Source organism: Uloborus diversus, chromosome 8, assembly GCF_026930045.1.
Source record: "Uloborus diversus isolate 005 chromosome 8, Udiv.v.3.1, whole genome shotgun sequence".
Classification (NCBI taxonomy): domain Eukaryota; kingdom Metazoa; phylum Arthropoda; class Arachnida; order Araneae; family Uloboridae; genus Uloborus; species Uloborus diversus.
Window position 1 is genome coordinate 38,764,208 of NC_072738.1, and position 25,882 is coordinate 38,790,089.

Genomic DNA, 25,882 nt, shown 5'->3' on the forward strand with positions numbered 1-25,882 from the left:
GATCAGATACGCCGTAACGATCGCTACTTAGTGCCGTAGTTTTCAGCTTAATCCTCATCTGCCAACGGGTTTTCTTCTCTGGGTCCGTTGACTTGTAATCATTATCAGGTTCTCTCTTGACTGAACAACTTGGTTGTTCTTCATTTGAAAGATCAGATTCATCTTTCATGACTGAAACGCACTCAGTAACTTTTCGTTTTAAGGCATAGGCTTTTCTTTGAAATCTTTTTTTCAACCTTTTTGTTTCCTTTTGGTCCAAAGTTCCAATTTTTCCTATGCCATGTTTCCTCTGAAGATAGAGAAATCTTTGTTCAGAGATCAGTATCTTTTTAGATATTTCACACGTACATTTCATGTAAATTGGACATTCACAAATGTCTGGGGTCTTTTTACAAGTGCAAACAACATTCATTACGCACTTACACGCAGAGACGTCAAAGAGTTTCCTTGCTTCACTTTTAAATTTATCAATCCTTTCTTTAAACTTTGGTTTATCCTTGTCTCTGTTGTAAGATCTCATGAAACTGAGATTTTTTTGTAGAAGATATAATTGAGCTGAGCAGTTCTTTTCAGGGAAACTGTAGGAATCGAGGCCTTATCAAAGATACATTTAACTTTTTGCGCCACTATGTCCTTAACAATGGAAAAACTCACTTTCGTGTTATTGACTTTTCTAGCTAACTCAAATCTCTCTTAAAAGCAACTTTGAAGTACATTTTCATAAGTAGGGAGCTTATTTGTTGGCAAATCTCTCGGGTGGTCAAATATAGGGCACTCAAAGGACTTTCTCATAATTCTTTTCTGCAAAGATGGATTCATGTTTGAAACACGTTTAGCAGAGCAAATCGACTTCACACGCACATTAGAAACATTGAGAAATACTGATGCCAGCATGACTGCTTTATTCATTTAAGTAAGATACCTATAGACACAAGCCAACTAAAAAGCTCATAAATTCAAGATCGTAAGGCGCTAATGGGGCGTATTAGATGCATACACTGTACTTAGCGGCATAAACAAATATAAGTCTCGCGGGATTAAAGGGCCATGTGGACAATTTCACAGGCTGGCTAATATTAAAATATCACATTTGTTTTATAAACAAACGTTCGTCCATTAGTATTTCATACCGAACTTATGAGGATCGTTAAACTAAAATAAAAAAAAAGCTGAAAAAGGGCTTAAAGTTTACATTTTTTCAAACATGTAGGTTCGTTGCGCGATCAGAAGATATTGTTTTATTTCAAAAAGATTTTTTTTTTTTTGTTTTGAAGTCTTCATTAAACGTAACTTCTCCGTTCTGTAGCCTGAAAAAGTACATTGAACCAAAAATGTTAAAAATTCGAAAAAAACCTGAAATTCTCAACTTTTTCGATTTTTTAGGCTTGTTTCTGGATCAGAAGATATTATTCGATTTCAATTTTTTTTTTCTGAAGGCTTTACTAATCATAACTTTTCTGTCTTAGAGCTTTAAAAAGAAACATTAAAACAAAATTTTTGAAAAATCACTAAGAAAATACGAAATTTTCCATTTTTTCAAATATTCAGGCTCGTTGCGGGATCGGAAGATATTATCTGATTTTTAAAATTTTTGTTTTGTTTTGTAAGTTTTCACCAATCGCAACTTTTCCGCACTATTACGATTCGAAAATAAAAACTTTGTTTTTTTCGTTCCACCCTAATATACACTTAAAAAATGAGTGTAAATGTGAATGTAAAATATCAAGGAATTTTCTTGCGAAAACCTTGCAGCCACACCACTTTGCACGAGCCTCTCATATTGGACACACCGTACTGGGCACAGAAGTATGAATGTCTTCTTTAGTTAAAATTAACCATGGTTCTCTATCAGTTTTCTGTGTTCTGAAAAGGGCGGAAAATACTTCATGAATTTCTAAGTCATCATACAAATAACGAAAAACACTTTTTCCAGTCTGAAAATGTGTCGAGTTTCATCAAATAGTTACTGAGAACCAGCGAGATTTTTTTTTAATGAACATTGATTTCCGACTCACATAAATTGAATTCACCCATTTTCTATCATTCTGCTTAAAAAATTTTGGGGTGCGACCGCCCCCTCTTGACCCCCCTATTTGCCGCTCCTGCCTGTTTATTTATTTTTTTTAATCAGGCTGATATTGGCCAAACATTATCCTAAATTGAAAAAAAATCTAGACAACTTCCAAATATTAAAATGTGCTCCCAAACACAGTGGCGGCGCTAGGCGTCGGCGACGTCGGCAACTGCCGAGGGCCTCGCGCAGATAGGGCCTCGCAAAATTCTCAGAAGTTTTAAGATATTTCCATGTTTTCGATTGAAGCTCTCATTAAATATAACAGACGCAAAAGTAATCAAAATAGTGCGTGCAGGAGAGACTGCGCAGAGTCAGCCTTAGCAAATGTTTGGCCCAATTCTGTCGGGGCCTGAATTAAAAATATTCATTGGCAACAGCTAATTGATCAGCTAACTCTATCCACCCCCCCCCCCTTCTTTTTTCTCTTCCTTTCAGTTCTTTTCTTTTTTCTTTTGTTTCCTAAGTTTATCCAAAGGTAAAGAAAATATACAAAACGCTGCTCCTCCGAACTCTTCCCCCTCCACACACACAGACACACACCGAAAGCATTATGGAGCAACTGAAATTTTGTTTCCAGATCTTAAACTTCGCGATATTTCCAGCTTAAAGCTCCCAAACGCTCAACAACGTCGAAAATCGCTTAAAATTGCGTTTTTTTTAGCTTGAATTTCAAAAATTACCGAGCGTAACATTACAAAATATGGCAATACAATCGCATTTTTAAGGATTGAATTTCGGAAAATATTCGGGCAAGGGTCCCCATATCGCCTTTCTTTTATATCATAAGCAATTAGGCTTTTTAAACTTCATTAACAGAAAGTTCAAGTGGAATGGCTCCTGAATATAAAATATTCCTAAGTTTTTAGGACCATAACTTTCAAAAATTTTCGAGGGATCTCCCTTCCTTCCGGTAAAATCTTCAAAGTTTGTCTAAAATTCCGTTTTTGAAACTTCAATTTCGAAAATTTGCAGGAAATTGATTTTGACTTTTTTTTTTTTTAAGAATCGATCTGGGACAGTCAGTGGCCTATAATTGCATTTTTAAGGCTTCAATTTCTAGAAATTTTCACCGAGACCCCCTGTACCTTTTTTACCTTAACATCAGCAAAGAAAGCCCAAAATGGCGTTTTTAAACTACAAATTTCGAAATCTTTCCGGGGGAGAACCCCCAGACCCCCCTTTCTATCAGGTAATTTTTTCCACAGTCAAAGTGCCGGCTCCTCCCCCCACCACGAAAAAAACTTCTTTTTGACTGTGCTACTAATCACGTAATGTTTTTGTCCCAGCAATTAAGTGAATTGGGAATCCTAAGTGCCAATAGTTAGTACAAAAACTAATTCTATGAATTCAATTATTTGTCTCACAATATTTTATGATTAAAAGGGCCTCGCAAAACTGCATCGCCGACGTTTACTTTTGCTCTCGCGCCGCCACTGCCCAAACATTTCATGTAAATAGCACAAGTTGCTCTTTGTGTTTGTTACATTGTATAAGCTTACTCATTTTGAACCATTTGAAACCACCCTTTTTGAAAAGTTTCCTATCTACAAATAGTCATTGCAATTGAATAATATTTTGTGTGTGTGTGTGTGTGTGTGTGTTTTTTTTTTCTTTCAAAACAATAAGTTTTTAAGGTATTCATTTATTGATGTCAGACTGGAATAATAGATTTGGAAGGAATTCAGTGGTGGTAGTCTGGAGAAAAAAAGATGTGGGGCTTACAGGTACTAACTTAAAACTGCAAACTTTTTGTAACTAAACAGTGGTAGGTAGTTTGACTTAAAAGTAAAAAGTGGGAGAACTGTGTATTTTATCAACTCCGACCATATCAACTAAGCTGCTGGAGGAAATGTATTTTCCTCAATGTTGATGGCTGTTGTTTTATCAAGATTTAAAATTTAAACTCTCTCTCTCTCTTTTCTTTTTGCGCAGTTTCAGTAGTGATTATGCCTTCAAAGAACAAAATTTCAACTCTTTTTTAAGTAAAATTTATTATAGTTACTTATGTTTTGATCATCATAAATTATTTTTAGGCAACTGGATGATGAGATTCGTACAGTTGTTCGTGGTCAGACAAGTGTTGGGCAAGATGGCCGTCAAGCATTGGAAGAAGCTCAAAGAGCTATTCAGCAGCTGTTTGCTCGAATCAAAGACATAAAAGATAAAGCGGAGAAATCAGAACACATGGTAATTATGCATATGACACTAAGTCCTAGTCTCTGATTATTACACTGGAATCAAAATCAACCGTAAGCAGTTTTGGAGAATCAATATTTAATTCAGTTCTTAAATCTTGCTACTTTCCTTCCATGTTGTCAATTTTACAATCTAGTGTTAAGAGAGATTGAGTGAATGAGAAACATTAAATAGTATTTCAATGGTAATATTGAAAATTCTATGAAAACTATAAAAATATAATATTACTTTTTTCATCATTTCTTCGTATTCAACTGTACTGGCAACTATTTCTCATGGGCTGCAATCTAAGAATTAAAATTATATTACAGTAAAACCCCTCTAATCTAGGGGTGTCCGCAGGACAGGGGTTTAATAATGTTATTTGCCTTGGAATCGGGGGAATTAAAAATTCTCATAAGAAGGGTGTCCGTTAGGAGGGGTTTTACTGTATAAAGAAATTGTTTATAATGTCATTAAACGCATCAAATAAACAGCAACATTTGTCTGATCTAGTACAATATGTAGTTGCTTGTAAAAGAAAAAAAAAAGAAAATGCTTTTTCAGGATGTTCTTATACAGAAGTAAGTTTATTTTATGTCTTATAAAATTTTTGGCTACGACCAGCCCACTCGCAAAAGCTTAAGTAGTCCAACAGTTGGCTAAAACTGGAATTAGCTGTCTGAAACAGAGACTCTTGAACTATTCAAGATTTGTCTGTACTCCCTGATGGAAAGTTTTGCTTTGTCAATTACAGTCTCATTATTAAACTGCATGAATTTCAATATAAGTAGATCAAAATAAGCTGGGCAAAAAAAAAAAAAAAAAAAAATGCATGCATTTTTTTTTAAAATTTGAAGTAACAAAGTATTGATTCAAATTCAGCTTTTACAACTTTAAATAAAATTTAATGATCAATTTTTAGTTTTGAATTTTTTAAGTAAAAGCTGAATTATTTTAGGTAAAAGAAATTACTCGTGATATCAAGCAATTGGACCATGCAAAACGTCATCTTACTGCTTCAATACTTACGTTGAATCAACTTCACATGCTGGTTGATGGTGTAGATAAACTTCAGTAAGTTTAGTTTATACTATAATTATTGGTTTAGGATCTTTAAATTATTGATGACATTTTCGTGAAATTTCTGTTTGAAAAATTTCCACTTTCTTGATGGCTATTAAAAATTTCTCTTCCTGAATTTCTAAATTGCTTTTAAATTTCAAATGTGCCCCTGAAAGTAATAAAGTTTCAAACGAAAATGAAGTGTTCCATTTATACTTTTTGTATAATATTCTATTCAACTATGACTGTATCTTAAATCAACTGAGTAATGAAACTTATGTTTAGACAGATGAGAATTTTTTTGGCGAAGGAACCCCTTTCTAGATTTGGAATAAGTGCAGTGGCAGTCCAAGAACTAGAACAAATACAAATGTGACAACCAGCAGCAGGCTCTGGGCCCAGCTAGGCTGGTCCTAGTCAGTTTATTAGTTCCTAATGAAGATCAATGGCCCTCTTAAAGCTATCAACCCCCTTGCTCATCACTGCCTCTTCCGGTAAGCTGTTCCAAGTGCCCACAACCCTACTAAAATAGTAATTTTTCCTAATTTCCAGGTTAACCTGAGAATTGAATAGCTTAAAACAATGATCCCCTCGTCCTGCTTTCCCTGCAAAAATTTAAACCATTGACATCTTTCATTTTGATAAGTTTAAACAACTGAATCATGTCCCCTCTTAATCTCCTTTCCTCTTGGCTATATATATTTATCTTATTAAGTCTGATATCATAATCTAAATCTGAAAATCCCCTTACTATTCTAGTTACTCTTCTTTGAACTCTTTCAAATGCAGAAATATCTTTCCTCAGATAAGGCGACCAAAACTGCACAGCATACTCCAAATGAGATCTTACTAAACTCCTATAGGAAAGCAGAACCTACTTTGATTTGTTTGAAATAGATCTACTGCTAAACCTAAGCATTCTGTTGGCTTTGTTACTTGCAATGCTGCACTATTGACTAAACTTGATATCCTGATTTATTAAGATACCCAGATCAATAACATTTTCTGCCTGACTAATGACTGAACCGTGTAAACGATGACTCGTACACTTATTACCATAACCTAAGTGTAGCACTTGTCATTTTTCTACATTAACCGTCATACCCCACTTGTCCGCCCACTTAGTAATATGATCTAAATCTTCATGTAGCTGTTTTTTTGTTCTTCATTTTCTACAATCCCCATAGCTTTCACATCATCTTCAAAACAATTCATGCTTTCAGAAATGTTTTCATTGAAGTCATTCATAAAAATAATAAACAAAAGAGGCCCTAAAACTGATCCCTGAGGTTCTCCGCTTAAAACATCACTGCATTAAGAATGATTTCCCCTCACAACTATTCTTTGTTTCCTTTCAGTCAGCCAATTCCTAACTCAAAGGTAAGTTTTTCCTTCTATTCCTATATCAGCTAGTTTGCTGAGAAGAGCAACATGCAGTACCTTATCAAAAGCTTTTTGAGAATCAATATAAACAACATCCGAACACTAAGGACACAACAGCCAACAGCTTATCATTATGGAAAAAACTCAAGCTTGTATTTACTTAAAAGACAGTTTATATGCAATCTATAAATGTAAGTTTCATTCTTTGTTTGACTTCTGTGGCATCTAATAGTAAGAAAAAATAGTAGTAGGATGACAGCACCAGTAACAGACAAGGGTCCAATAACAGACAGTCATAAGTTTGGATTTAAATAATAAGAATTTTTGGGTGGGTTAAACTGATGTTGCTGTGGCCAATGAATACGGTGCAGTCATTTAGTGTTATCAGAGTGAATTTCATGAGTCAGTTGGTATTTACAAGGTAGTAGTGGAAGGTTATGAATAGCCACTATGAGATGAGCTGCTGTTTCATGCTGCGGCTAGCTGTTTACATTAAGAAGGTGAATGTTTTCAACCATCATTTTGCATTGTAAAATGTCGATATGAGTGCATGCTGGAGGTATTTTTAATGTTTGAACTATGCTCTTTCGGTTTTCACATCGTTTTTCATGTACAATCACTTCTAATGTGAGTTTTATCTATGTCTGTTACTCATCCCCAGAAAACTCTAGTTTTCTAGTAACAGACCCATGTCTGTTATTGGTCCTGAAGCCTTTTTCATTTTTTCCTATTTTTTTTCGCTCCAGAAGAGGTTATTCATTGATCTGATTGTGCCTCAGGTTTAATATTGAAAATCCAATAACGTGACTAGTCTCAGACAGGTTGTCTGTTACTGGTCCAAAAGGGTGTCTGTTACTCATGCCATATTTTTTGGAACCTCGGAATAGTGAATACACCTCTTCTTTTCAGTTCAGGATGCCCCCCCCCCCTTCCCCCCACACCAGGAAATTCTGTTACAGTGAAGAACAGATGCAAACAACCTTATTGGATGTAAATAATAATGGTATGAGTGTTACCGCTTCAGCAAGGAAAAATAGAGTCCCCCGAGCTACACTTTTGAAGAAAGTGAAATGGGTTTATCCTAGCATTAGCAGGATGGGTTCAGGCCCGGTACTTTTAAAGGACGAGGAGAAATTACTGGTAGTCTGGACAGTCTCATCATCTAAAGCAGGGTTTCCGATATTAAAAAAAGAATTTTTGGGCAGTGTGTAGCTGCTTTTAAAGGAATTGGGGAGAACTTCTTAGTGTCACCTTAAATCCGTCCCCTAATCATCCAGTAATTGGTCAGAACATCCAACAACCTGGAACATCCAAATCCTGTGAGACTGGTGATGGTGATAAGATCATTAGTAGTGTATTGGGTGGTATTCCCAGCCCTTTCAAAAAAGCCCTTGTATGGACCTGCTGTTTCTGTCCCAGCCAAGAGTAAATGTAAAATCTAACAATAATAATAGAACACAAGTAGCAGTTAATAGTTTCACAAGAGTGGCAAAGCGAGGTATGGAAAAAACAGCAATACAAACAGGAATAAGAAGAGGCTAAGAAGATAAGGGCTGAAGCTAGACTTCAAAAAATAGAAGTAACAGGAAGACATCAAGAAAAAGAAAGCAGAGGAAAAGATGAAGAAAATGAGAGAAGAGAAAAAACCAATAACGAAACCACGAAATTACAGAAAGAGGAAAGTGTCATCATGTACAGAAGAAGAAGAAAAGTGCCATCCAGGTTCGAATTCAGAAGGAGATGAAGAAGTATGAAAAAGACTGATTACTTTTGTATCTTTTTTATACATTTAAATAGTTGAGTAAAGAGACTGTTAGGCACGTTGCTCTTCTATTTATATTACAAGTAAAATTTTTCCAATTTGGAAGTTTAAATCCAGATAAATTGCACTAGTTGAAATCTAATATTTGTTTGTAAAAACCTCGCTCTTGTCTTAAATTCTAATCCACTATAATATTAAAATCTGTTCGCGTCCGTCTGTCTGTCTGTTTGAAGATCGATCTTCTCCAGAACCGCCGCGAATCGAGAGTCGAACGATGTTCCGATCAATTCGAAATTTTTCAAAGAAAACAATAGGACCAATCTCGTAATTGTACGACGTTAATTAGAGGAGATATTAATTAAAACATTAATTAACATTACGTTATTCAGGAATTATTATTTCTTTCCTGTTGCAATTTTGCATATGGGTGAGCAAATGAAATTCTAAAAATTGTTTTAAAAGAGATTTTTTTGGCTGCTGTCCAAATCTTAAAACAACATTTCCATCTAGAATTTCATTTTAAATTAGTTTAAAATTGGTTGCCCTATTCAGACATAGCCTTTATTTTATCGTCTGTCCTTTTTTCATTTTTTACATTCAACATTCTTAATTCTTTTCAGCATATGAAAGCTGTTTCTTTAGCTATGTTTACTGATTGTAGTGTAAGTTTATCATTCACCGGCCTCATATTTTGGTACACTTAGGATGTACGACTAATTATGTTTATTTTGTTGGACTTTTTCCCGTCGCATGGGTGAGTTTTCGAATTGTAATAACTCTCTTTTTCCTTCCTGTTTCTATTTTTAAGATACAGTTTATATCGTTAAAAGAACATGGTAAATTAAGATTGTTTGGATTTCTTTGTGAAACAGAGTAGAAACGAACAGAAAAGATCGTTTTTAAAGATTTTAACTAAAGCTAAATTGGAATCTGATGACTTGGTATTAAATTAATGCTTATTGGTAGTTATTTAGTCTTGGTGCTTTAGTTTCACATAATCAACCAAAAAGTATGTGTCATTCTATGTAAAAAGCTGATTGTAATTGTACATAAATAGTTCAGATATAGTCTATCAGATGTAATTCATTTTAACGTGAGCACAGATTATAGTGGATAATGCATATATTTTCATCTTTTGTGATAATTGAAAATACTCATAACTTGTATCATTGATAACTATGATTAACATTAAAGAGATTTTTGACAAAAATATGCTCTACTGGTGTTTTGCAAACCTTGCATTACGCGTATTTATTTACTCCTTAGCACTTTAGAAACTGATGTCAGAGTAATACAAAAACATCAATTGGACATCTCTTTCATTTTTTAAGTATCCCGTGCAACGCTGGGCACGCAACTAGTTTATTTAGTAATTTTTGTGATGAAAATTTTCTAGTTGCATAGGTACTCAATTATTGTTCATTTGAATTCAAAGGCTTTTGCACCAGAAATAAAGAACATTTGCAAATTTTTAAGAGAAAAAGGGAATTTCGTCTATTACTCATCCTGTCTGTTACTTATCTTTTTAGCGTGTCTGTTAACTGGGTATCATCAGATATTTTGGTGTCTGTTACTGGGGTTCAGAGCTTTCTTCGAACTTCAGCAAATAAAAATAAAATTGACTAATTCAGAGGACTCCGAAGCAGCCAAACATTAGATGAGATGTTGTTGCATGGGAGAAAAATAGTTTTAAAAATCTAAATACATTTAAAGGGTTAGAAAATTGAGTTAACCTGAGAGCCATGCCTTAAGCATGTCTGTTGCTGGTGCCGCACCCTAGTGAAAATAGGAATGAAATTTCAAAAAAAAAAATTAGCCTAGCGATAGTTTTAAAATGTTCAATTTTTATTGATTAACTGTTTTTGTCCTTGATTATCTTTTTTCTTTCTTCTTCTTTTTTGATACTAAAAATATTCACTGTATTGCATGTATACAAATTATATAATGATCTAAATAATTGATTATCTAGATCAGGAGCTCTCGGCTTTTTCAACCCATGTACCCTGTTTTGTACTACATGAACTGTGCATATCTCTACCAAAACACTTTAGTCTCAGTAATATGTGTTATGTCAGCTTAAGTTAAACTGATAAATTGTTGAAGTTTACCTACCAATAGGTAATTTAAATTAAAAACAAGAAATTCTATTTTAATGGACACATGTTACTAAGTTTTTTATATCCAGAATAAAGTTAAACTGCTAAATTTGTTAAAGTTTAATTACAAATTTTTAATTTAAATTAAAAACAAGAAATTTTATTTTAATGGACATATATACATATATTCAGTAAGTTACTGCCCTATAGCCAGGGCTAAGGCAGAAATACATAAAATACACGGCCAGCTCAGTCATTCCAGCCGAGGACTGCAGTTTCGTGCTTCTTAGCATTAAAAATCCCTTTTTAGTTCCTTTTTTCTGAAATTTTTACTATCTTTGCTGGTTTTCTCCCTAGAGACAAAGTAAAAATATGCTGAGAGCCCTCTTGACTATATTTGTAATGTTCTTCAAAATCATCAGTTACCCAAGTTTATTATGCCTTGGAAAAATACTTCCTCATGTTTGCCATATTTACATGTTTATAATATATATATTTGAAACATCATTGAGGAGTGCAAAAATTTATTTGTGCATTTAAAATTTCTTTTTTTGTAGGAATTTAGTAAAGAAGCGCCAATATGGTGAAATCGCTAACTTACTGCAGGGTGTGACAAATGTATTGGATCATTTTCAAAAATACATCAGGATCCCACAAATCGCACACTTAGCTGAAAAGTTAGTAATTTTGATTACATTTATACCTTATGTACTTAAATGTTTTAAAATGTTTCTAAGGGGTTCTTCAAAAGTTGTTGGTTTGTGATCATATAGTTATATTTTCCTAGTAGCAATTACGAGGGGGCGCAAATGATATGCATGCCTCGAAGGGGATCCAAAACTGAATATGAATAAAATAATAGTTTAAAAAACTAAAAAAACATGCTTTCATAGCAAAATGAACTAAAAAGTGAAATATAATCTTTGGATGATAGTAGTTGACCAATCACTTAATTTTAATGTAAAACAAAAAACCGTTGGGGTGCTGTCTATTTACATTTTTGCATGGACAACAAATGGAAGAAATTCAAGACAACTGATCAGAACCCCACCCATGCTTTTTTGCATTACATTAAAATTAAGTGATTGGTCAACTACTATCACCCAAAGATTATTTTTCACTTTTTAGTTCATTTTGCTACGAAAGCGTGTTTTTTTAGTTTTTTAAACTATTATTTTATTTTCTTCTTTTTAGTTTAACTTGTTTTCCGAAAAAATATACATTTATTTCATCACTGTTCAAAATCTTTTATTTTCATGAAATTTGCTCAAAAAAAGCGACTCAAGGTCTCGGGTGGCATTCGAAACGTGATCTCTCGAACTCCAAAAAGAGTAACTGTACCCCTTAAAGTGTAATAGCTGAGCTCTAAAAACATTCAACTTTGCTGATAAATTACCTGTAGAGTAATTGTCTAATCCAGCTAATCCATCTCAGTCATCGATGTATGTGTGCAGAAATCATATCTACATCATATGGAAATTTGAGATGCATTTGAATAAAAGTTTTGTTCAACAATGGTCTGATCAGCAATGAATTTCCAATTGAAGGCTGGCTCACCTAAATTTTGGCATGAAATTAGTTAAAAATAATTATATTTCATGTTCTAATTACCTTGGAACATTGGAACAAATTTTGTCTGATGCAGAAAAATTAAAGGTTTTTGTAGATATTTTAAAATAATTTTGCTAGCATTTTTTAATGTATTTTTTAAAATTTTTCCTTTTCACATTGTTGGATTTATGCCAAAATATTGATTAAAATTGGAGGAAACTAGCAATTAAAAGAGTTAATTAATTAATTTGATTATAGAATATTGCATTGTCATCAGGTCTGAGGTCGCGTGCCAAATTTCAAAAGAATCCGATTGCAGGAAGTGGGCGAAATTTGAGCTGCAAGATTCCGTTACAAGATACATACATACATACATACAGGTGAAGTTAATAAAAGCGTGTTAAAAAATCTTTAAATTAGACAAATGGATTCTTGAAAATGTATCAAGGCCAAAGGACGGATCTAGAAATTTTTCAAGGAGGGGGTGATAATTCATTTCTTAATTAACCTCTTACTTCGTATCTGATTTACACATGCATTTTTGGGGGAGGGGGAAGCTGTCACATCATTTTTATCTAAATTCTAAAACAACTGAAATATAGCAGTTTATCCAAGCAACCTATTTCTCCACTTTTCTGTTGAAAGAGGTGCTCTAAAATTGTACTTTAGAACTTCAATTTTGTAATATTTCCGGGGGAATGTTTCAAAACCCATGACCTCTAACACTATCGAAGGTCGTTTATGTCAAAATATTACCCTTTTTTTTAATAATTTTGCTTGCCGTTCCGGTGCTAAGAGAATTGCATTAATTGTACTTACTTGTTTTTTATGTGAGAAGATTCTCCAACTTAAAAATGCAACTTTCCAAAATTTTCTATCACTTAGCAAATGTGGAGTGAAATGTAAACAAACCTTACAGTATACAGTTAATCTCACAGTGAAAAGAAAGATTTTTCATCGAAAGTTAATGTTTCAGTGAATTGACTGTTGCCACTACATTTGTTTGGAGTTTTTTGAAAGGATTTCCTGCAACTTGTCAAACAGAATATGTAAAAGAAGTAGACTGTCAGTGAGGAGCTATTTAAGGGGTGAACGTCTGTTCGTCGATCTCTTCTCTTCTCATCTCGTCCCTTTTGCTTCGATGATCCTCTAAGCTCATTGTCTCTGGACTTGCTGCCCAGATGGATTCCCTGGTGATGCTGTTGTTGCTTACCTGTTTTTGATATGGATTGACGTCTATTTGCTGATATTGGAAGCCAGGTTGGCCGGCCCTCCGTGTTCCCAATAGTGTTCATTTATTTTCAAGTGGCCGAGTTTCAGAAATGTCGATGTCAGGGCTGAGTAATACTACAGAACGTTTTATCAACAGTAATAAGGGGACATAATTGGTATAATTTTAAATTATTGTTCTTTCATGTTAGGTTTTTCTGCAATATTTTGTCATATTGCTGAAAGTGTTTCTAGGATTCATTTTGGAACTTTAAAATTTTCTAATCAGTATTTTTTTTTGTGTTAATAAATGTTAATGATTAACCTAAACTTGTTTCATACTTGGCTCAACCAAGACACATTTGTGAGGTCCACTAAGATTTAATTAATTTCCTCTAACATTTGGTAGCATAGAGGGTGGTTACCTCTGTGTCTTGGCATTTAGAAGTTAACTTACCTTAAACGTAAGAACGTGAGAAATTACCTTAAACGTAAAGAACTTGCTTGTTCTTCCATCGCTCAGTATTGTTATACTTCTGGCCACTGTTTTGATTTTTCATTTGCAAAGATTATTCATAAATGTTCTTTGGTTTATGACCTTGATTTCTGGGAAGCTTACTATATTGGAAAAAATTCTCATTCTCTTGTCAACGATTTTTCCAGCGCTCCATTTTTTCCATGATATTGGGAAGCAATTTTTATAATTGCTTTTTTGGTTTCTTCATTGTCTCTCTCTCTCTTTTTGTCTCTTGGCTTCTGGTTGGTTGTCTCTCCCCCTTGCTCTGAGCCCAGGATTGAATTGTCATTTGCTGATTGGTTGTTTGATGTCTTGTGTCCTGAATTCCTATTGGTTGGCCCTTTTTGGTATAAATACCGATGGGGTCCATGTGGTTGTTGTTAGTTCTCTCGCGACTTTTGGTTGTGCTGGTGAGCTTTTTGCATGGATGAAAAGGCTCCATTGTAACCTTGAAATAGGTAGATGCTGCATTTTCTTCAAAATTTGTGCTTTATTTGCAATGGTTTTTCACTTTAATCATGTTGTAGCACAAAGCTTATATTCATTTGGTAAAATTGATGTTTTTCTGTTACAGGTCTCAAAAAATAAAAGCAGATTTAACCTCTCAAATAACTAGTGATTTTCAAAATGCATTTGCTGGTCCCAATTCTAAGGTAAAGCAATTGCTTTTGCTTAATATTTTGGTCTTATTAAAACCACAGTATTACTTAATTTATTTTGCAATGTGCAATTATTTTTATTTAAAATTTTTATGCTATTATTTTAAATATGAATTTGAATTTATGGATTATTAACTTATAAAGTTTTAAAATTCAAATTATATGTTTGCTTGTGACATATTTCTGATGTTTGTAAACTAATTGTTTGGTCAAATATTTTGTAACTTGTATTTTCTTATGCAAACAAAGTAAACAATTTATTTTCTTGAAAACTAAGATTTGCTCCTATTTATTTTTGTGTGTGATGTTTCCACAATATATCTAGAAATATTAGCAATTCAATTTTTAAAATTCATGAATAGTTCTTTTAATGATGCTGTATTTTTAATTATTACACTGTTATGGACATCAGCATTTCTTTAATTGTTTTCCATTGAACTCCAGGGTTTCTAGAGGGTTCTCAAGGGTTCCACGATACTTGCATGCTTTTTTTCAAATTCAAACTAGCTGTACTCACATAGTTGTGCTTGTGCTATAAGATTAATAAACAGCTCTTTGAGTGCCTGTAAAGTTCCCTTCTCACTAGAAAATGGAAATAAGAAAAACTTCGTTAATTAAAATGTCACATGTATAATTTTACCTAAGCTCCATGAAGGAATAAAAAAACTCCATTATTCACTTATTTTACTGTGTTTAAAATTTCTTTCACATTAGAGAAGACTTCACCTTTTTTTTTTCAATGAAGCAAAGCTTCTACTAATTCAAGCTCTGAATGCATTTCTTATCGATTGTAACCAGTAGGCCAGTGCTGTTGTGGGAAAAAAATGTTTGGGTTAACAACATTTTAAAAGTGTAAATATCTTGGTAGTCAAATTTTTGTTAAATCAAAAAAATCAGTTCAGATTAATAGTTGAGCATACATCAATTTTATTTAAAACTAGTGGCACCCGCACGGCTTCGCGCGTAATAGAAAAATTAAAGGTCTTTTGGTTCGCTTGTATATTTGCAAATAATGTATGGTGAATTTTCTCGCCAATTGGCTTGTACCGACGTTACGGTTTCACGCTATGATAATTTCGTATCTCGCCAATTGGCTTGTGCCCATGTTACGGTTCCACGTTATGATGATTTCGTAATTTATGATAGTTTTTTTCTTAAAATTGGAATAAAAAAAAAACCACATCGAATTTTCGAAAAATCGCTTCGAGGTGCACACCCTCATGCTACATACTAACTTTGTGCCAAATTTCATGAAAATCGGCCGAACGGTTTAGGCGCTATGCGCGTCACAGACATCCTACAGATATCCTACAGACATCCTACAGACATCCAGACATCCTCCGGACAGAGAGACTTTCTGCTTTATTATTAGTAATAAAGAAAGGCAGTTTGAGTCCTTTAAAGTTGTGGTTTTCTTTTTCTTTTTTTTTTTTGCTATAATAAACCAAATGTTTCAAGGAATGGTGTTCCCCTGTGTTTCTCTCCCCCCAACTACAATACTAGGTGTAACATAATTTTAAAAATACATTTCATTGTATTCTGTAAAGATTGGACATAGGCATAAAACATTTAGGTAATAACAGTTCATGATGAATTTTAAAAGAATAGATAGTGTAAAGATATTTATAATCATAGAAGTAATTCAGTGTTGTGAGCTGTTACTTAATGTTAAACAATTTAGTAATGAGTTTTTTTTTTTTTTTTTTTTTTTTCATAGCACTTCACAGCTAGTCAACAGTTAGCAGAAGCATGTTTGGTTGTATCAATTTTGGAACCTAAAGTTAAGTAAGTATACTGCCATGGGCAGTATCTGTTTTTTTTTTTTTTTTTTTTCATCTATTGTTCTTAAGCATTATTGCACAATCTTGATTATTTGGTTTCTGCTGAAAAAAAAAGCTCAAAAACCCATCTAATTCCAGTATTTCCCTGTTAGTATTGAATCAAAAATGCGTTTTTTTAAAAATCTCATTTCTGCAGATACTGTCCTTTACCTGCCCACAGCAGTATAAACCTATTTATTTACTTATTTTTCTTGCAATTGAAAATTAATTTATACACAGTAATATCAATCTGCCTATTCTTAAAAAATAAGACTGATTTATAAAAGTTTTTTTTTTTTGCCATATCTTAGATTTTTCCTAACTGGAGCAAATCTTGAAACTGACACCCTTATCCATCTTCCTTCACTTTCTATATCAAGTTTCAATGGAAAAAACGCATAATCTGAGTAAATTCGCTGCTTTTTTGAAGTTGCCGCCTGGGGCAAGAGCCCTGGCTCGCTCCCCCTAGATCCAGCACTGCTCAAACAGGGAGCAGATTTCCTCGAATGCCTTTCCTTTTCAATGGGACTAATGCTGCTTCCTCCTATCTCTTTCCCTCTTTGTTTTTGCATTTTTATTACCCTCAAAAGTGACTGTCTGCCATTTTCTTTGACTGACAGGTTTTTAAACTGAACGTATAAATAACATGCTCATTCATTTATGAGCATGTTATTTATGTGTTCAATTTAAAAAATTAACACATTAATAATATGATTTAAAAAATGATATTTATATTTGAGGGCTTAATCAGAAATGTTAAGGTTTTTTTCAAGGTGTGAAAATACTCTGTGACATATTTTAAAGGCATAAAGTTCGTTTTGGAGGAATAAAATGTTTATGAGAACAGTGAAGAACTATTTATTGATCAGTTCAACGTGAAAATTAACTTTCTAAGGATGAAATGGAAAATGGCAGCGAAAGAAGAAATTCTTATTGTTTTGAATTTTAACATTTGTAATAATAATTTACGTTTTCTATTTAAAAATAAAAAAGAAGAAAATTACAAAGCATTCAACTGCAGTACTTTTAATTTTCAATTGTTTTTTGCCCCACAATACTATAAACTCAAAATATAAAGTTTGAAAATATGCTTGACTAAATTTTTGAGGTATATTTCTAATGCTTAAAACACACTTGTGAAGGCATTAAAAATATATGTGAGCTTTATTACACTATGTTTCATGCTTTAATTTTTTTTAAATGTAATACAAATTTCTTGGCTCAAATTCAGTTTTTAATACTTGCTTCCCCATGCGAATGCCAAATCTGCTTTTTGTGTAAGTTCACCCCTGACCACAAAGCTAAAACGTGATCTCCTAATATTCTGCTTCTAGGAAGGCACACTACTGTTCAAGCTGTTCACTATTATTTATGGTATTGATACAATGCCATGCTAAGCGAGAGAAACTGCAAATGATAACATGAAAACCAGGGTTCGTTGATTTAAATTAGCGTGATTAAAATCATCATTAAAAATCAAGTGATTTTTTTAAATCATTGATTTAAATCAATTGATTTGAATCAAGTGAGTTTTTAAAGAAAATCATTAATTAAAATTAGTTGATTTTATTTTAATAAATTAATTTTGCATTTTTAAAATGTATTGCTCTAAATTTAACTACAGTGCATTGTACTATTTGAACTTTAACATGTAAAACTACATTGATCCCTCTTTCTGTGTGTACAACAGATTTTCACTCTATTGCTTTTACTCCAAAATTACAGTTTAAAACAAAACAAATTTGCAGTTTTTCTTATACACCATGACTAATATAGTTAAGAAAAGTAATTGTTCAACATATTTTATACTAAAAACGTACACAATGATGGAAACCTTATCTTTAAGCAAAGCCTAAAACAAAGTCACGTCTTATCCATGTATTGTAACATATTTGCATTTGGAGTAGGATTACTTTTATTTTTGTTTTGGTTTGATTTGTTTTTGTTTTTACAGTAAATTTATTTCAACTTGCAATTTTTTTTTTTTTTTTTTTTTTTGTAGCAAACTTTTTTACGTCTTTATACATAAAGGGCTAATCTCTGTCCGGATGTCCGGGGTAAACTTCAAAACTACTGGAGGGATTTTAACCATTTTTTCACCATAGATAGCTACATTATCGGGGAACAACTTAGGCTATAATTTATTGCTAAAAAACTTAGTTTAAGAACGTCGTGATCGAAAACAGTAAATGTGTCATATAATTTCCACATCAAATGATTAAAGATTAAACCCATTGTTTCGAAAATTCGTTGCCTAACAACAGGAACATTAAAAGTAATCATAATGTAAATTTTGAATCAAGGCCTCTCTGGAGCAAGCATGATATTTATTGCTTTCTTAGGAGTTGCATCCTTTTCTTTATACATAAAGGGCTACTTCTGTCCAGATGTTCGGGGTAAACTTCTGAACTACTGGACGGATTTTAGCCATTTTTTCACCATTGATAGCTACATTATCAGGGAGCAACTTAGGCTATAATTTATTGCTAAAAAACTTAGTTTAAGAACGTCGTGATCGAAAACAGTAAATGTCATGTAATTTCCACATCAAATGGTTAAAGATTAAACCCATTGTTTCGAAAATTCGTTGCCTAACAACAGCAACATTAAAAGTAATCATAATGTAAATTTTGAATCAAGGTTTCTCTGGAGCAAACATGAATCTAAAGTCATTTAAACATTTGGAAACTCACTTTTTGCACACTTAGTTAAATGTAGTTGAGATCATTTTTTCTTTTTTTGTCTGTGTACTATTAAATAAATAAAGCGCACGGTTTTTTTTTAGTGATCTTTGTTTTTGTTAGATATATTTTGGAAATTCTTCAAATTTTTATATGCTTCACTTTGCGCTTTCGTTTCTAAATGAATACTCTTTCGTTCTTTATACTTATTGCTTTCTTACTTTTATGGGTAAGGATGAAGCTCAATTTTTAATGACGTCAAAGCGGTGTGTTTTGAGTTCTTTCAGTTAAACAGAAAACAAAAGAAAGTAGCGATTGTTTCTCACAATTTTTACTGACCATTTGAACGATTTTTTCAAAATGAATTCTACTATTTTTTCAAAATGAATTCAATGCTGGGTATTTTTGCTAGTATAGTCATATTGCTTTAAAATTGTATGTGTTATTCAGAGTTATTAATGTATTCAGTTATCATTTGCAACATCCAAATGATGTTCTGATATCTTGATTCCTTGAATTTAAATAGTTTTTTGAAATATTAGTTCTGTTGTATTATTTTTAATTATTAGATAAAAGATGTCATGTTGCTAAACATACATATTTCTCATGAAAATAGTTAAATCAATTTGTGAGCTATAACTTCATTCTTAGTAGTTTGTAGAAGTTTACTGTACTTAATAAATGTTTTAGTTTCTATAGTCTATATGTAAATTGTTTATTCAATCATGATGATTTTCTGTTTAATGCTGCTTCGTAGGAAAGAACTATTGAAATGGTTTGTTGGGATTCAGCTGTCTGAATATTCTCATTTATATCAAGAAACTCAGGAAGTAAGTTAAGCCTTTGAAAACGTTTTCTGGTGCATAAAAAATTTTTAGTGCTATTATGTATGTAAACCATACATTTCAATTCTTTTTACTCATTAAATATCCGTGGTTTTCTCATTAAGTAATAATATCATAAAAAAGCAAGTTAATCCATAAAATTGGGTTATTGAGCTTATTATTTTAGTCAGGGCATCCTGATAGTAAAATTCATTTACAAAACTAAATAGCAAAACTGCATTGCTTATAAGGTATCTTCAATCTATTTTTTAATCTGTACCTATTTGATAAGAAAGGGGGTTAGGAATGGTATTCAATAACATATATATACAATGAAACCCCTCTATTACGGACACTAACGGGACAAACTTTTTTGTCCGTAAGAGAGGGGTGTCCGCTTTACAGAGGTTTTTTTAATTTAATTAACTTTAGTTATTTGTTTATGTTTTTTGAAATCTTAAATGAAATATGTGTGAATTCTATTCTTTCATATGCATAGATTTTTTTTAATTTACTAGTTTTTACCAACATATACATAATAAACAATTATTTTATCAGGTTAAATTCAAATATTACAGTTTTGCACACTCAAAGAGATTTAAATAACAGGTTCGCATAAAAATTACATACCTAATTTGTACTTTTAAAAAATTGTTCGATTGATGTCTGTTGATATGTTTTGATCGATGAAAGTCTTTCATTTTCGAAATGTATCTTAAGTTCTTGTACCAAGTCTAGTCCTTTAGGATCGTTGTGTTTAATTGAAAATTCCCTGAGTCCATCTAATACGCTTAAAGCTTCGTTAACATTTTTAATTGTTTTAACGTCTTCTTTTACGGACAGTTCATCTTCATCGTCATCCTCAACTGTATGATCTTCGTTAATTTCGCGCACTATGCTTGCAATTTCTGTTTCGCTTTCTTCAGTGAAAACTTGGTCGTCGATGGGAGCATAGTCTTCAGCGGTCACATTTGTGAACCCTGCTTGTTGCATTAACGACTGCAAATCGGATCCATCATTGTCACAATCAACTTCGTTGTCAATTTCCTCTGTGGCAGATCCTTTTTTGAATCCAACGCAATTAAAGCAACTTACTATTGTTTCTTTTTTAACTTCCTTCCATGCGTGCTTAACCCAGCTGATTGCATCTAACACATCAATTGTTTTGGACAATTCGCTACTTGTTTTAGTTTCTTCCATTTTATTGATTAAATGCTTCATAACTAGTTGTCTGTATTGAATTTTAAATGCTTGAATTATCCCAGCATCCATAGGTTGGCATTTCGATGTTGTGTTTGCTGGCAAGAAGACTATTTCTATATTTTTCAAGTGAAAGTCTTTGGGATGGGAGGGCGCGTTGTCCATAAAAATAACAATATGCCTTTTTTCTCTCCCCAACTTCTTATCAAAAGTTACAAGCCAATCAGATATGACACTGGTTGTCATCCACGCTCTTCTATTTGAATACCATTCTACAGGTAATTTTTTTATATCCAGTCCTTTAAAACACCGAGGTCTGGCTGCTTTTCCGATGACAACTGGTTTTAATTTTGTACCATCCATGCTGGCACCCAACAAAACTGTTAAGCGTTCTTTGGAGATTTTGCCACCAGAGCAGTTTTCTTTCCGTAAAGTTAAGGTTTTATCTGGCAGAGCTCTATAAAACAAACTGGTCTCATCAATGTTACAAATGTCACATGGCTCGTAATTTTCAATCAAACTAGGCACTTTCTCAAACCATTTCTCGCAAACGTCAGCATCCACATCCATGGATTCACCACATATTTTTTTAAAAACGATATCATGTCTCGTTCGAAAACGATCTAACCATCCATTGGAAGCTTTGAAATTTTCTATACCCATTTCAGTAGCTGCTTCTTTCACCTTTTCTTGTAAAATAGGGCCAGAAATCGGAATATTTTTGCTTCTTGCGGACACAAACCATTTAAACACAATTTCATCCACTGCAAGGGCATTACTTTTAGGAAAATCTTTTTTCTTCTCTTGGTTTCCATTTATGAACCATTCTTTCTTAAACTTCTCTTTTCCTTTTAATATACAGCAAATTTGTGTGCGTCCCACACCAAACTTTTCAGCAATGTTCCGTATTCCAATTTTATTTTTTTCTGCGAAATCTATAACTTCAATTTTTTCTTTAAGAGAAAGAGTACGACGCTGACGATGAGTATTCAGAGCCATTTCAATGAGAACGATGAAACAACTGAATGCTTTTACCCTTAAGTTTACTTTATGATATTGCATTGGCTTTACTTTTACTCTCTATAAAATATTTTTGTTAGATGGCGCGTCAACTCGGCTCCACTTAGACACAACACGCCTGCTTGTTAGTCATCTGAAAAGGAACAAGGCAACGGGGGAGGGTGGGGGTATACAGACAGAAACTTGCAGAATAATCATTTTCTCTTTTCTTTTCTTTTATTTTTGACGATTTGATGATGTTTTTTGGAATGAAAAATGCATTTCGGTGTCAAGCTGAAAATTTTTTGCTACGCAGTAGATGCAAAGTAAAATTGCAAAGAAATATTTTTTTTTATCTCCGTATAAGCTGGTCGACTTTGCATTAAATGAAGCCTTTCAATGGAGTAGCTATTTAATTCTCAAGTTTTAAATACTGTCCGCAAAAAAGGATATATCAATGTAAATGACTTCGAAAAGGGTGTCCGTACGAGAGAGGTTCCTTATACATTAGGTTTAATGTCTCTCTGCCGGGGAATTAAAAACTGTCCGCATAAGAGGGGTGTCCGCATTAAAAGGGTGTCCGTTAGGAGGGGTTTCACTGTATATATATATATATATATATATATATATATATATATATATATATATATATATATATATACATATATATACATATATATATATATATATGTTATGATAAACCTAATATAAATCTTCTTTCTTTCTTTCTTTTTTCAAAATGAATTAAACAAGAATTTTACATTATAATCACATTTATTTATATTCTGTGTTGCTTATTTATGATGTGTATAAAGTAAAGAACTTGTCTTGGTAAAGAATTAAGTTCTTTGTTTTGAGATTTTCTCTCTTAATTTATGTATTGATTTTTGTCATTGATTGTAACTGTGTGTGTGTGTACTGAACTTTTTGTTAATACATGCATAGCTGCCAAGTGCTCTGTTTTTCCCGGAGTTTCTCCGATTTTTATTGCGTACTCCAAAAATCCGATTTATTCCAAAAAACTCTGTTTTTTGACTTTGCTTGTTCACTTTTCGATTTTTGAGGAAAAGAAAGAAATTTCCCTATCCTCAAAGGCAGGAATTATGCACAAGAGAAGACAATTTGATGCTTTGGAAACTTAGTGTCAGGATAAACACTGAGAGGGAGCGTCGATCGGAGATCATCGTTTTTTCATCGAGCATTTCTGCTACGTGTAAAACGTAGCCGCCATGTTTGGTCATTCACAAGATGGAAGTTAGTAGACCTAGACGATGCTTAAGTGCCTTTGTTTTTAAAGACAAAGCAGAATTGGGCGTTTCTTTTAACTGCAAACTAATGAAAATAAGAAAAATGGGCTGCAAAATGGTTTTTTTTTTTTTTTTTGGTTATTTTAAACAATTTTATTGAGAAATATGAAAAACAGTTTTACTATTTAAAATTTCATCTTATCCTTATTGCTTTGGACACGAATGTGCTAAAAATTCGCAGTTAAATTGTAGTTCCATGGGGATTTTTTATTTTTAAATTATTTTCATGCAATAAATTCAAAATTTTATACATGAATTTTTGACTTAGTTGCCATATTGTCATTTGAAAGATTTTAGTTACGTTTTTACGCAATGCATTTTCAATACATGTAGGATATGTATAAAAGCATATTTTTAAAAAACGTTGCAGTTTTATTAAATCAAGCAGTAATCATGTTTTTTTTTTTTTTTTTACTTTTCAATATGTATCTACGTAATGTTCCTTTTTTAACGTAAAATAATTTTATTTTCAACTTGAAATGTTTTGTTGAAAATCTAACATGAAAATTCAGAAAAGCCTTGCAAAGGTGCTTAGAATTTATGGAAACTTACGGTACAGAAGGAAGGTTTGGCACAGGCCATGATTTCGTGCTCCTATTTTAACCCTCATTGCTCCTATTTTTTCCCTTAAGTGCTCCTATGTTTTTTATCTTGAGATTGGCAGCTATGTACATGATATTTAGCATAGTATCAGTCAAATGAAAGTTGTATTTTCTGAAGAGAAGGAAATTACATGCATGCATCAAGAAATGTTCCTATTTTTAATTATTTTTATTGCAGAAAATTTTTGAACATGATGCTGAATTCAATAAATAGTGTGTTTTTTCATTTGAGGTTATTATTTTCTTCTCAAATCTTTCTTCTGATTTTGAACACTTATTTTAGTGTCACCCTTCCAATAGACACTAAATTTTGTCAAAAATAAAAATGAAGATATCTTAAACATTTTTTCTGTACTTTTTTAAGTGTTTAGAAGCAGATTTTTTTTCTTTAAAATTTTGACTACTAAGCAATCTTTAATTTGAAACTAAGCAATTTTTTATACACAGGGTGATTCAAAAAAGAATTAGAAAACATGTGATAATACACACCAATGCAAAAGTTTTCATCTGACGTTACATTGTCTGGCACAAAATTTCAAATGCATTTAAAAATGGCTGCTCTGCTTAGATTAAAACAACACTTTTGCTGTATTTAATGGGGAGGAAAAGTACTGTGCAAGCATTTTTAACTATAGAAAGAAGAAACTGGAAACAAAATTTTCATCACTGAATAGATGTCATTATCCCATCTATACGGTTAGAATGGTTTTATGCTGGAATAACTGCATAGGGCTGGTGTTAGGACCTTTTGTTCACCCTGATGTATATTAGCTTATGAATTCTTCTTTCTCAGGGTACACTTGTATGTCTAGGGTTATAGGTCTTTTTATACAAATAAATCACTACAGGAATGATGTTTCAACATTTAAGGAGGTGCCATGCAGGTCCACTTTAAAGAAAAATCTGGAAAAATCCAAATACTATTATTTATTTAATGTTGGATTTTACACCAACAAAATGTTGTAAATATTGTTCAGTTTGTACTTAATGTTATTATTTTACACTATGTTTTGATAGAAATATGCTAATTATTAAATGTTAAATATTGGGGATGTGTTGTTTTTTGTTCGAACAAAGTGGATGTGTAGGATTGAACTAGGTTGGGATATGTTCTCTTCTGCCTAGATAATTTGTTTTCTCAATTTATTTACCCCCCTCCCCCCCCCCCCCCCCCAAAAAAAAAAAGTTAACAAACTGATACACAGTCCGGTAGTTTCAATTTCCTATAAAAGCTGTCGCAATAGCTGAAAATATCACTAGCTGGTGAGTTAAAGGTGATGTTAAACTCGCAAAATACTCTACAAAACACAGACTTTTTTACTTGCAACATTACATCAATAGAGTTGTATTCATTGAAAAGTTTTGTAATATTAAAATCAGAATGCAAATAAATTCTCTTCAACTTTTTTGTGATTAAATGACTTTCTCTTCCATTTAACTTCTTTTTTCCCTACAGATTTTCTACTAGTTCAATCACCACCACGATTCTTGAGACTTTGATTTGTAATCAACTTTTTAGCTATACTACTTAACCTGTGTTGCTTTCAATTGAGTAAGGTGCTTAAAAATATTTTTACACTGGAATTACTTTTCCATTACTGTTGAAAATGCTATAGTTAACATTGAATCCATGTGGTTTCAGCTCAGTGTCAAGATTATTAGTGTGCTCTAGCCACATTACTGCATGAGAGTGAAACTGACAAATAAAAATCATTCATTACCTCAACTTTGTATTGTTAAAAATTCTGTAAATAGTAATTATTTTTGTGATTAATTTGTTGTAATCTGGCTAAATTTGGCGTTTATTCCATTATTTTTCATCTAAAATTATCTTAGTAAGTAACCTGTAAATAGTTTCTGGTAATGTACATTCGACGGAAGTATACGGTCCCCCATTTCAGCATGATAAAAGATTTGTGAATGGAATTTAAAAAAAAAAAAAAGAGAAAGTGGTAGAT

General features: G+C 32.6%; 1 protein-coding gene across 1 annotated transcript in view; it reads left to right on the forward strand.

Annotated features, from left to right (window-relative positions):
• Positions 1-25,882, forward strand: part of LOC129227328 (vacuolar protein sorting-associated protein 53 homolog) — a gene marked incomplete at its 3' end in the record, with an annotated part of 52,667 nt that overhangs the window by 11,999 nt on the left and 14,786 nt on the right. Inside the window, 6 exon segments of the mRNA XM_054861872.1 lie at positions 4,108-4,261; positions 5,211-5,326; positions 11,113-11,232; positions 14,407-14,485; positions 16,209-16,276; positions 19,750-19,822. Of these exon segments, the coding sequence (XP_054717847.1) occupies positions 4,108-4,261; positions 5,211-5,326; positions 11,113-11,232; positions 14,407-14,485; positions 16,209-16,276; positions 19,750-19,822 (610 nt within the window).